This window comes from Etheostoma spectabile, chromosome 9 (assembly GCF_008692095.1).
Source record: "Etheostoma spectabile isolate EspeVRDwgs_2016 chromosome 9, UIUC_Espe_1.0, whole genome shotgun sequence".
Taxonomy (NCBI): Eukaryota; Metazoa; Chordata; class Actinopteri; order Perciformes; family Percidae; genus Etheostoma; species Etheostoma spectabile.
Window position 1 is genome coordinate 29856448 of NC_045741.1, and position 12976 is coordinate 29869423.

General features: G+C 39.9%; 2 protein-coding genes and 1 long non-coding RNA gene across 9 annotated transcripts in view; 1 reads left to right on the forward strand and 2 right to left on the reverse strand.

Annotated features, from left to right (window-relative positions):
* The window catches only part of LOC116694935 (uncharacterized), a 15536-nt gene extending 6888 nt beyond the window's left edge, over positions 1-8648 (reverse strand). Inside the window, exon 1 of the long non-coding RNA XR_004333314.1 lies at positions 8638-8648. This is a non-coding gene — a long non-coding RNA (uncharacterized LOC116694935). The remainder of the gene's footprint in view (positions 1-8637) is intronic.
* Positions 1-11575, reverse strand: part of suco (SUN domain containing ossification factor) — a 49707-nt gene extending 38132 nt beyond the window's left edge. For 6 of the 7 annotated variants that reach the window (XR_004333311.1, XR_004333312.1, XM_032524852.1 and 3 more), the window contains exon 1: positions 11277-11574. Coding sequence is in view for 5 of the 7 variants with exons in the window: in XM_032524852.1 (XP_032380743.1) it covers positions 11277-11329 (53 nt within the window). In the remaining 2 variants the exon portion in view is untranslated. Of the gene's footprint in view, positions 1-11276 lie in introns of all 7 variants that reach the window. The other variant, XM_032524853.1, reaches the window with a different exon arrangement.
* Positions 11576-12525: 950 nt separating this feature from the next.
* tmed5 (transmembrane p24 trafficking protein 5) overlaps positions 12526-12976 on the forward strand; it is a 3471-nt gene continuing 3020 nt past the window's right edge. Inside the window, exon 1 of the mRNA XM_032524859.1 lies at positions 12526-12872. Within this exon, the coding sequence (XP_032380750.1) occupies positions 12684-12872 (189 nt within the window). The 5' untranslated portion in view covers positions 12526-12683. The remainder of the gene's footprint in view (positions 12873-12976) is intronic.

Here is a 12976-nt window from a genome sequence, read left to right on the forward strand (position 1 = left end):
TGTGTGTGTGTGTGTGTGTGTGTGTGTGTGTCACCATCTGGTGAATGGGGACCGTGCTGACTTGCCGTGTTGGATAAACAGAGGCATTCGCCATCTACTTTATTCCTTCTAATGGAGTTTTTCCATTACATGGTACATGTTCGACTCACTGGGTCATTCTTTTCTTTGCGAGAAACGAGTGGATCCAGTTCAAAGCAATTAAACTATAGGTGTGAAAACTAGGGGTGCACGATTCAGAAAATGTCACGATTCAATATTGATATTAGATTCAAGAACAATTCTCAATCAAACAAACGATTCAGCACATGTAGTTACTTTTCCCATGTAATAGTATAATAGTATAAATGCCATTACAAAAGGAAAAAACTAAACAAAAAAAAATGCATTGATTTTTGGAATTCTATGATTTGATTATGAATCTGTAGAGCTTGAATTGATTCATAAATGTGAATTGATTTCTTTTGCACACCCCTAGTGAAAACATCCTTAGGAACAGCCAAGTGCCTACAAACACATGTCACACTTTCAGTTCAACGGAAACTTGATTGGTCGCTTTTGTATTATTCCTGTTAAAATGGATGATGCCATGATGACGCAGTCATAACCAACTGTCACAGGCCTAGCAGTTCCTGGCAGAATGACACCACTTCATCCGGTTTCTTCTTAAAGCCAAATAATGACTTTGATAACACGCTTGAGTTCATCTAATATAATGAGAGGTCACATACACTTATAATCCACAGTAGTTTAGACTATTTGTAAAAGCTTGTTTGTCTCCCTAATCTATAAGAATCCTTCTTTGACTACTCTGGCTCTGTGACGCATGTTAAGCTTCAAAATGTACACAGGAGGTGTTTTCTAGGGCGTAATGTGAATGAACAGACCCACCTCTATTTGGAAGCTAGCCTGAAGCACCGAAAGACTGCTGCTTCTGTAGGGTTACGTTCACCCAACTCGCCTGCAGCCAGAACCAAAACTGAACAGTTAAATCTGTGTGTTGACCACTAAATTATTGATGCAACAGCTTTTGTTGCATCATTTAAACCTCAATAACACAAGAGTGAAGATAACGTATGTACCTGACTTGGTGCTAGTCAGGTACATACGTTATCTTCACTGCTAAAAGTATAAATGAACACCTTGAGACATGACTGGCTGAGAGGGTCCGAGCAGAGACACCATGAAACAACAGTCCTGTAAATGCAAACACAACCAACCCAAATAATGTGTTATGGTATAAATGTGTCAAGCATGTATTTTACATTTGTTTAAGTTAAGTTTGTCAAGTTTATACAGTTAAGTAATTATATCATCTGGCTTAAATAGAGAAAGAGAACTCATAAAAGACGTGGAATCTAATATGTTTGTCTTATTATATCCATACCTATCTGGTAAGTGCCTGTATATTTATCAGTAGTAAAATTCAAACACGCATCTCTTCTCAGATACCGAGCTAGACAAAAGACCCGTGGTGAAGCTGTGACACTGAAGCATCGCAGCAGTCCCAGTCAGACGGGGATCAAAGAGGCTTGGGAATCTGACATCAGGACAATGGGACGAAAGGATGCAGTCATGTGATATAATGTTATTTGATAGGAAAAGCCACTTTGGTGGTGGGGGTTAGCATGGGTGGGTGTGGATACAACAAGACGCGTGCATGCTTATTCAGTATGTATGCCTCGTCAGGCACGGCAAGAGAACAAAAACTCATCAGACATTCACCACAGTACACAATGTACCCATGTGCTACAGCAGCGGGGTGAATCATTTACATTGACCAGACATACTCCAATGCAAACACTCGTCTCCTAGAGCAAGGAAACCTTAAAAAAAAATATAAAAATAAAAAACACTGGATACTTTACACTCTACAGTAGCGCTTACATGTTTAGCAAATTAAAATCAAGCCTACTGTATATTACTGTACCAGTTTGAGTCTGATGTCCATTCCAAATCTGTTTATTTTGGCCTGTGAAATAAGATATATATTGTATTCAGCAAGCGGCGTGAGGAAAGTATATGTGATGGTATTGGTATGTCTTTCTATGCAAGCGTAAGCAAAACGTCCCATTAACAGCTTCAGTACACAATGTTCTTAAGCCCTGTGTGTCAACAATGGGCAGGGTATTTTCTGTACATTGCCTTCACCCGGACGGTTAAAAAAAGAAAAAAAAAAAAAAAAAAAAAAAAAAAAAAAACAATAAAAAAAAAGGCCCAATGTAAAAGTTCCCATACATGCTGCAATCTAGACTAACCTTCAACAAAAGAAAAAACAGGAGACCACCACACGCAGTACAAGTAAGCATAAAAAGCAATGAAGCAGAGGGGGGGAGGGGGAGAGAAGAAACCAGAGCATTTTCAACAGCCCAGGAAAACAGTGCCTTTGACAGGCAGAAAAAAATCAAAACAACCCCTGATTTTAGTGTAACTATTCAAAACTCACGATTATTATATTATATATTATATACAGCATCCAGCTATCAGATATCTTGAAATGCTTTAACAACTTCAGATGAATTTCATGCCTTAAATGGTTTTATACTCATAATATGCAAATAAAAACATGGTAAACCACTTGCACGGTTTCATAGCTCAAATATGCTCCCAAATAGGTTTAGTTTTAGAACCACAAAAGTTTCAAAACAAAACAAAAAAAAAGTTTAATCATTTAATCAAATCAATCAACTCTTCTCACACAGGCAAACACACGCAGTAACACCATTATTTGTTCTGACGCAAATTTCCACCTTTAATGGGAATCTCCACCCTCAGAGTACTATTCACTAGTACAGCAGTGGCATTTTCTTTCTAACCACTGACAGAGCCTCAGGCTACTGGCCCGCAATCAACTCTCACTGCAGGCCTACCTTTTCCCAGAAAAACACGTGAGCAACAGGATCCTGCAAAGAAGTTCCTGCTGCCAGAAAATAAAGTACACATTATAAAGAAAAGAGTATTTGAATTCAGTCTTTTTGCTAAACGGTACTGTTTTGGGGCTTGGAGCTTTTTAACTATTCACTTCATCTTCAAGTTTATGACACAAAATCTACAAGGCAAACATATGTTGATGAGCAGTGAAAGCACTTTGAACAGACAGTTGCAAGATTACCCAGATTTACCTTGGGAGATCCTACTGAATTATTTTCTAAGTTAAGGAAGTATAGACAATGTGGACTAGCACAAAACTGAAACAGGATCCTTCATCCTTTTTACATCTGCATTTTGTTTGTATTTGAGGTAAAAAAAACAAGACACCTAAAGGCCGTTTTATGGTTGTGTGTGGAATCGATGGCGTACCCCGCAGACCCCCCCTGGACTCTAGCCTGACGTGTACCTGTCGAAAAATTTAACAACACGTCACAGCGACGCACATCGCTTGGCCGTGGCTTGGTAGCCTTACATTTCCCCCGGCTCATTTCCTGGTTCTCCTTCTCTACAAACAACATGAAATTAAGGAGGAGGTTAACTTTTCCTGATACAGATTTTACCACAGTGGTCAGAAAGAACAGGGGAGAACACTTTGTTTCTCTCACTATGACGCTAGAGCTGGTACTCGCTCCGGAGCTAAATCGCCATCACTCTATCACTTCTCCTCGCTCGCTCTATCACCCACCACCCACACCCGTATAAACATCAGGCCACCGCCTCCACACAACCACCAAACGGCCTTCAGAGACAGACCAGGCGTCTCTGTTTTACACTATTCTCCAGTCATAACTCTCGTCATTCAGACTTTACTCTGTCAAAGCAAATATCGGTTTTTTCAGTCAGTAACCCAGTTGTTACTTATTCTACTCATTAATGAGTAGAAGCATTTAACCCTCGTGTTGACCTCCTGGGTCAAAAATGGACAAAACAATTGACATTTTGTCCCTTTTTCAGACTTTTGTTTTTTTTAGTTTTCACTAACACCACCTTACTACCACTAGTTTTACAGTACGTTTTGGAATTCATGGTCAACAACCCTCATTTATATGGAATTATACCCGAAATTTGAGTTAAAAAAGCAGAATTTATGAATTATTTTGACTAATAGGATCAGAGGAACGTACAGGTGAGTTTAGTCAGGAATGAAAGTGATCAATTGGATTTGCATAGAGCGTTGTATGGAATCCAATCCATTTTTTGTGGTAATTCGGTTGAAAAGAAACCCATATTTCAGATATAGAAATTTTTTAAAGGGGTCAAATTTGACCCGAGGACAACGGGAGGGTTAGTTAGTATACTTTGTGTTTACTTGTTTTTTTTTTTTTTCAACCAATCAATGACTCCGTGTACCACAGTTGTCAGAAGTCCAAACAAACTGCAGGCTAACTTAAAAACCTTATATAAAGTGCAATCTGACTGGATTGTGATAAGAACGCACCACACAAACCATACTCAGTCACTACCAAGCATCTTATTTTCATTACTGTTATCTACGAACATTTCTTTGCAATCTGGATTTTATATTGCTCCGATTGCCCGGCCCTACTGCCTTGCGTTCGCCTCGGCTACCTCTGGTGTACTCATTTCACCTCACGCTGGATCCACCTCAGGTGTTTGGCTCACTATGACTACTTTTTCACATTTCTCATGTTATCAAAAGCTGCCAGTGTAAAACATTAACATGCAGAGAGCCATGCAGCTGGGAGACAGGAAGGCCAGCAGGCAAGAGAGCTCAGTGTGCTTTACAGTCTCCATGGACAGTGGGCAGGAACAATAGGGTGCTCTGGGGTGCCAGTCCAACTCTGTCTCCTTGCACATAACTAGGGTTGCCATCCTGCAGCGCTAACCTCTGCAACAACAGAAAGACGGACTCAGTTACTGAGCCTCCAGTCATAGGCCAGCCAACTGGGGGTGAAAGGAAAGGTTTTATCACTACATTTTTAATCAGAAGTGTAACGCACCCACTGGCAGCTGATTGGACCCGGTCTCTCAGTCAGACAAAGGGAAGTCGTCTTATCTAGAGGATTTCATTGCAACCAACTACTTTTGTGCATTTTTTTGGTAAACTAAAACTGAAAGTGATATCATAAAATTGCTCGTTTTGTCTGCAAATAAAAAGTTTAAAAAACACAGATATACAATTTAAAAAAAAAAAGCCTGAGACGTGAAATTGACTAGGTGATTCTGTCATAATCTGCTTTCTTTTTTAAGATTTTTGGGGGCTTTTTGCTTTATTAGAAACAGTGGATAGACAGGAAAGAGGGAGAGAGATGGTGGACGACGCACAGCAAAGGGCCGCAGCCAACCAGATAAACCCTTAATAACAAAATAGAACAGGCCCACACCTCAAACTCTTCACAGTGTTTTCAAGTGTGGGTTCATTTATTCTTTTCTGTAATGAGATCATTTATACTCCAGGATAAAACAATGGGTTTCCATTACACTAATATTTGCTCCAGTCTTGTCTCGTAATCATGTATGTCTTATCTGTGCATCTGCGTGTCCCAGATCCACATGCCGAGACTTGCATGGCGTGACAGTACAGTATGTGGGTGCTTATGCATAAAGTATTAAGATAAAGAATCAATTTTAAAAACTGTCACCACAATAAAAACAACCATGAAGTCAGAATGTGGCAAACAGGCCGTTATCTACAAAATAGACAATAACAACAAAATAGGTAAAATAGCTAAAAATGGGTGAACACCAGGAAAATACCAGAGATATAGACCTTCATATTTGAGATAGTCGTTCACCCTTGGATTAGATTCATTTAGAAAGTATCAAACAGGACAATACCAGAACAGCAAGAATCAAAGCAGCCACACCGTATCAAAAGAACCACACAAGTTTTAAAAAGGCAGCTGGATGAAATGATGCTAGAAGGTGATCCAAAGGCAGGCTTTGTTACTTTCTATTGTACCTCCAAGTTCCAACACCCCTCCCCTTTTCACAGCCAATAACACACACCGAGCCTCTCTCTGTTCCGGTCATGTTCTTTCAGTACCCAGTGCAGGTGCTGGTGAGTGTCTACTGGCAGGAAAGACACCAGTGACAACAGTCTCCATGGCCACTTGCACACGTGGGCCACTAGAGGTGGATCTACTTATGCAACAATTGGCCCCAAATGAGGACCTTTTACAAAGAGGTCAGAACTCAGAGTTCTTTAAACAAGAGGGTTCTGGGCGCCTAGGTACCTCACCTGATAGAGCAGGCGCCCACATATAGAAGTCCTCTACGCAGCAGCCGAAGGTTTGACTCTGCCATGCAACCCTTTGCCTCAAGTCATTTCCCCCCTCTCATGTCTTCAGCTGATAGAAATATAGATAGATAGATATATATATCTATAGGCCTAAAACGCCCCAAAGTAATCTTTAAAGAAAAACTAGAGTGTCCTGTAGCTATGCCTGGTTTCTTTGCTCTCACATTGTCTTTCAGCAAGTTTTAAAAGATATCGTTCTCACAGAGGAGCACACAGTCATGAAATATTTTTAATCCTTGTTAAAGACACACGTTTGTGTGGTGAGGGGGAATTTACATGATGCTATATATTATAAACTCCATTAGCCTGCTAACTCACTGTGGACATTTTGTTATAGCCAAAAATATTTGTGCTGCAAAACAGAGGTTCACACAAAAGATTGCTCAAGAACTGAAGCCGTGAGTAAGGAAACCCTCATATGGCAGCAGAGGAAGCGCTGAAGCCCCTATAGACCGCCTCATCCTATGGATGACCTAGGAAAGGTGTGCTGTTACTGGACTGTTGTCTAAATATTCAGCACCCCACACCCCTAGGGCACAGGTAAAAACACACCCCAGAGCAATTTTAACAGCATCAATGTCAATTAATTACACACAAGACTGATCTACAGCGCAAACAATACATTATACAATAATCAGGTGAGTCAGTACATTTAAAATTCAACAGCCCTGGGCGGACAACTTCATTTAACCTGCAGGTGTCCTGGAGACTTGTAATGCTTTGCAAGTGTTGTTATGCTTAATAGAATATAATATAATATAAAGTCGCCAGTTGGCCAGTTGGCCAGTTGGTTGCAGAGTTATGTTATGAGTGCTAATCATGTTACATAATAACAATAACCTTCAAATGTCTGAGAAATGAAGGAGCCTATGACACGGGGACAGAATGAGATGACGACAACATGCAGCTGGGATATTTCTCTCGAGCATGCTCCTGTACAAATGCAATGGTCACAACCAATTCAATTGTCTTCTTTGATAGTTTTACAGAATACCAAAGAAACAGAAAGATGCCAACTGTGTGACAGAAAGTCCAACAATGTGTTACTACAGGGAGGAGTGCTAACAAACCACACTCAGCCAACGTCTAGGCACTAAGGTTGTAATCTTAATGGGGAGAAAATATGTATGTGGTAAGCTATCATTACAGACAATCAAACTGCCTGGAAATGTGCACCCTAACACAAACGCAAGTACCCATGCATGGTTTCTCCACTGATGTTGTCAACTGCCTAAACCAGCACCGTAAGACCCCACAGTTGCTGACTATGGCAGCACGACACACACAGAATAGGTTGTCTTTCTGAGCACTACAGCATACAGATCTGAGCAGCTACAGCAATCTCACAGTTATATACAGAAAACCAGGCTTCACACATAACAAATACAAGCATGGAATCTGCATAACGTTATTTAAAACAGCAGGTGGATCACAACAACAGATTGATGCCTCCCCAAAGCTTTTTGCCACCAGCCTCCCGTTACAGAGCCCCTCGCCGCCTAAAATTGCTGCTGCCTTGGAAACCTTTGGGTAACTGCAAGGACTGCATTCCCTGCTCCTCTGTTCACACTGGGATGTGTGAGAGCTGGCACAGAGGAGTGAGGACCAACAGTGGCACGCTAAAAAAGGGTTTGCATCAGTAATGAATTCTGCGCGTGTGATTGCATGGTCATTAGTTTGTGGGAAAGAGAAAAAGTGCAGCGAGCAATCACCTAACATAAAAGGCTGTGATCAAATACAGCCGTTACTAGGAAAAGCTGTCTCATTTGAAATTAAATCAATAATTCAATATTCCCTTAGAAATGTCTTGAATTTAAATGACTAACTACAAATGTGTTAATCCCTCAGTCAGAATCCCTGTTTCACAGAGAGCTCACCCCTGTTCTGCTAAAATGGGTTTTTTTTTGTACATTCTCATGGTTTCTTTCTACTTTGTTTGCCAGCTATAAAAGATAAAAATGTACACTAAATCTTATCCGAACAATACCGGAACTGTCTTGAAATAATCTAATCTATGGGAATGTGATCATTCCTCAGAAGAAGAAAAAATTGGTACAAGGGTTACAAACAGAAGAGGATTATGTAAGTTAATATTCTTCATTTTAGTCAAATATTTAGACTTATTTAGAACCAATTTGCATCTCTTTTGCAAAACATGAATTCTATGAAGGAACTAAACCAAGCGTGTGTACTGGAAAGAGTTTTACTAATTGATGACATTATATAAGGCTTATGCTTAATAAGATATGCATTTTTAAATCTTTTCTGATGCTATGAGGAAACAGGAAGGAGGAAAAAAATCTGGTTTTAGACTATAATGATCAGGGACCATCAGTGTAAACGAAACGGATATCATCATTACACCGTGTGTTACCACTATAGAACCACTGTTAACACACAGGTATTAGATTATCATTTCCTGAAAACATTAAAACCAAAGAAGTGACCTCACACTGATAGTGTAACTCTCGCCAAAATGCAACCTAGGGTCTTTTTGTGAATGTCCCTGAGTCAAACTTTAGTCTAAAAGCATAATTAAGAAGAAAGCAGCACTTTTAAGATACACCGTATTCTCGTTTTTTTGGTCAAATGGCCTTTTGAATGGGAGAGCTAGGGGCACTACTATCAAAATCACTATTTTTAAAACACTAAGAAGGCTCAACACAACATGAAACTTTGCTCCAAGTATCACCAGGGGCTCTACACATGATCTCAGCATGAAGAACACTGTTTGTGTACACAGAGTTAACTAAAACGGAAGGTTTTAACAACTCACTTTAGCTGTTGTTGTTGACGCTATCCGCCATTTTCCCAGGCAAAAAGTGTTGCGAATGAACTGACTCCATCTAAGGAAATGTCATTCTTATATGAGGCTCCTTTTTCAACTACAAGGCCGATACAACAAATTACCCGTGCATTTATATGGAACTAAGCTTTAGGAGCTTTCTATCTTTGTTCTCCTCCCTTTTACGTTACATTCGGTGACTGACTGTTTTTGACTGGCTAGATGGTCGTCGACCGGGAAAACAGCTAAAGTGAGTTGTTAAAACTTTTGATTTTAGTAAACTCTGTGTATACAAACAATGTTCTCAACGCTGAGTTCATGTGTAGAGCCCCTCAACCATTATGACTAAAATGAGTATGTCTCCCAAGTTAAGTAATCTAACCCTACACATTGTCAGGAAGAGTAATGGTGAATACTTATCACAAATAAATTACCAGGATAGTAAAGAAAAACAAGAGTCAGCAGACCACACAAAGGTTTGTTGCTCCCGAGTCAACAATCTGGATATAGGTGGCATGTTAGCTGGACTGTTAATCCCATTTCACAAACCCTGCGTATTGTTTACCTGCTTTGTGCCTCTGAGATTAAACCAATTCATGAATTATGTTAATCTACCGGAAGTCACCTCAGAGCATGCACTCTGGAGAGGAATTACACACAGCATATTGTAAAGTAAAATGTATTTACATTGTTTAATGTAGTAATGGATATGTTACATCTGTACTATAGTATAATATGTATTCTTTGACATGTATTTACACTTGTTGGACTACCCACATAAAGTTATTCCATTTTAATTACCAGTGATTATATGTTTTAGTTGTTTATTAGTTAGGCCAACAATGCAATGTTGCATTCTTTGGACAAATGCAAAGAAATTCTTGCTTTTCTTTATGTCACTGCTTATCCATATAATTATAAACGGACTCATTCTGTGTTCAAATCGGTTGCCGAAACTAACTGAACAATCTTTAGACATCCGTCTAGCTGATGATGTGGATTTGATTTCATAGTTCTCGCATTGCCTTTGAGCAAATTAAAGGACACCGTTCAAACAGAGGAGCACACAATCATAAAATATTTTTAATCCTTTGCTTATTCACAACACACGCTTGTGTGGTGAGATGGTATATTTTATAAACTCCATTAGCCTGGAAATTTTGTTATAGCCAAAAATATTTGTGTGAACAGGGGTTCACACAAAAGATTGCTCAAGAACTGAAACCGTGAGTTAGGAATTCCTCATGTGGCATAAGAGGAAACGCTGAAGCCCCTATAGACCGCCTCATCCTATAGATCACCTAGGAAAGGTGTGCTGTTACTAGACTGTTGTCTAAACATACAGCACAAACATTAACCATCCCCCCCCAGGGCAATGTAGGGGTGGGAATCATCAGAGGCCTCACATAACCATATCATCACGATCCGATATTATTGCGATTTTAAACATATTGCAATATTCCGCGATATACACCAAAATGACTTCCAGAAGGACCCCAACAACTTAATATGCTACTCCACTGTTTAACCTACTTTTGACTTACAGTGTACTTCTACACCAGAGCAACACATTGTACCGACTATATTTACCTAAGTTACCTCGAAGTTTGTTCCCCCATCGAGTAATTTATTGTGACTGTAGTACCTATTGGTTGTAATAAATATCTTGGCCAGGTTCTCGGTTTTTGTGAGGGAGATTTAGCTACGTTATAGGTGTATCGTTACAGGTACCCAAGTATTTGCCTTTTTCCTGCAGCAAAGCATTTTGCGTCAAGTTACCTTCCTCCCAAAGACACACACACACACACACACACACACACACACACTTTAAGTATTTCTAAGTATTCCTTAGTCAACATTGACCTTACCCCACCAGACGAGTTTTCAACGTTTTCTTTCACAGCCCATGCTCACTGGTTTATGTTAGCTAGCTATGCTGCTATTCAACAGCTGGCTAGCTAACCTACTAACCAACTAAAAAAACTAAAAAACTTTATCCACCAGTTAAGTGTTAAATACCGACTAAATCATGCAAAAACTGCTCTTTTTTAGTTACAAGTCAAAAAACATCACACATCACACACTGTAACTAGCTAGCTGATAATGTTAGCTGTGTAGCAGGCAGGATTCATGTCACTGGAAATTGATGACCGACGGATATATTGCGGCAAAAGACATCATGAAAAACGACGTGACAGGCAGTGTATTTATCACGAAACGTGGTTTATCTATTGTTACGACTGTCATTTGTCTGACATGTCATTAACGATGTGACTGGAGAAGATGTCAGGTTTAGCTTACCAGCACAGGAGAGCTACAATGAGGCACACCAACAAAACGCGCAGCCTCTTCATTATCTTCCCGCGGGGACCAACATCCTCGCTCGCTTTTTGGGGTTGTTTCTAATCTTTGACGGCTAAACAATAAACTGAATACAAGCTTTTGTTTGCTGGAAGGCCCTTGACAATTACAAATGCGCAAACGACTGTCTTCTGTGGTTAAACTCTACACTTGAGGTGTGCTAATTTTCATCTTGCAGACCAGACCCGTCGTCCGCCTCTTTTTCGGCATTAACAGCTACTGGCGTTCAGGGTAGCTGGCTGTTGGTAAATTCAACCCTTGCTCCACGTCTGACCAACCAAATAAGAGCTGTGGATTTTTCAACCAATCATTGGAGACGTGGCAATACCGTTTTTGACAATTCCCCGCCTACTGGACCTAGGATGAGTTGGTGACTGTGGAGCACGACGCGTCACCTATATCATGATAAGCATATTACTAAAGCACGCAATATTCAAAGTTATTGCTCAATCGTCTTATGTCAAACGTTTCAATGTAAATGGCTAATGTTGATACCTTTGTTTTCGTAATGGCGATATATGTCGAAGTTTTCATGAGGCGTGTGGTTAGGAATGTGAACATTATGTACTTTGTTCCTCATTGCTCAACATCTTCAGTATAAAAATGCATCTTAGAAGCATACTAAACAGGTAGGCTATTGCAAAAACAACCATTCGTTATTAAAGCACATTCGTATTATTATATCTGTGTAATGCATGTATCACATATATTTTTTTTAATAGGGGAGACCCTTTAAGAAGCCCCATTTTCCACAAGAAATCCACAGGCGATTAAAATTAAAGAATTCAAATCATTCAACTGGCATTTCTGGAATAGAAATAACCTTGAACCGCCAAAACACATATTCATACGTTTATATAATGCAAATGTGTAAATTGTATTGGCAAATAACACTTTTGTTAAAAACACAAAGGTTTTATTTTAATTTCTGAATACACTTTCTGATCTTCTGTTTGCCCAGAGAATGTCTAATAAGGGGTTTGTTTGCCCACATGGAAAACAATAACTACATATCCCAACGTGCAGTTCGAAAAGAACCCTAAAATTTGCCTGTATTTTTTTTTAATTGTATCTACGTATATAGAATAATGAATGCGATACAGAAATGAGTGTAACTTTAAAAAAGACCACTGAATTGACCCGACCTTTCTGAAGTAATAACTCGGAATGTGTTGTCGTTTTAAACCGGCGGGGGCCTGAGCTCTCGACAGCCGTGAGAACAGAAGTGAGAACATTTCAGAAGTGAAGTTCGGGCGAACGTAACTCGTTTCTTCGCCGCTCACTTATTGGTCAACTACTGTATTACGGTTTTGGCTCGGTTGGACTTTTAGGCACGCGGGCTTGGCTATGGAGGTAGTCCGGGTATTTTTGTGTGTCCTGTCCGTGTTCGTTGCTCTAGTCTCGGACAGGTTTGTGGTACTAGCGTTCTTCTCTCAGTCTTTGGACAGCGACTTCACGTTCACTCTACCCGCTGGTCGGAAAGAGTGTTTCTACCAGACCATGAAGAAAGATGCCTCTCTGGAGATTGAGTATCAGGTGATAAAGGGATTTCCTTGTATTCAGCTCTACTTTACGTTAGCTGGGGAAAGCCGAACCCCAAACAGCGATAACCCCTAATGTTAATCCAGAGTCAACATTGA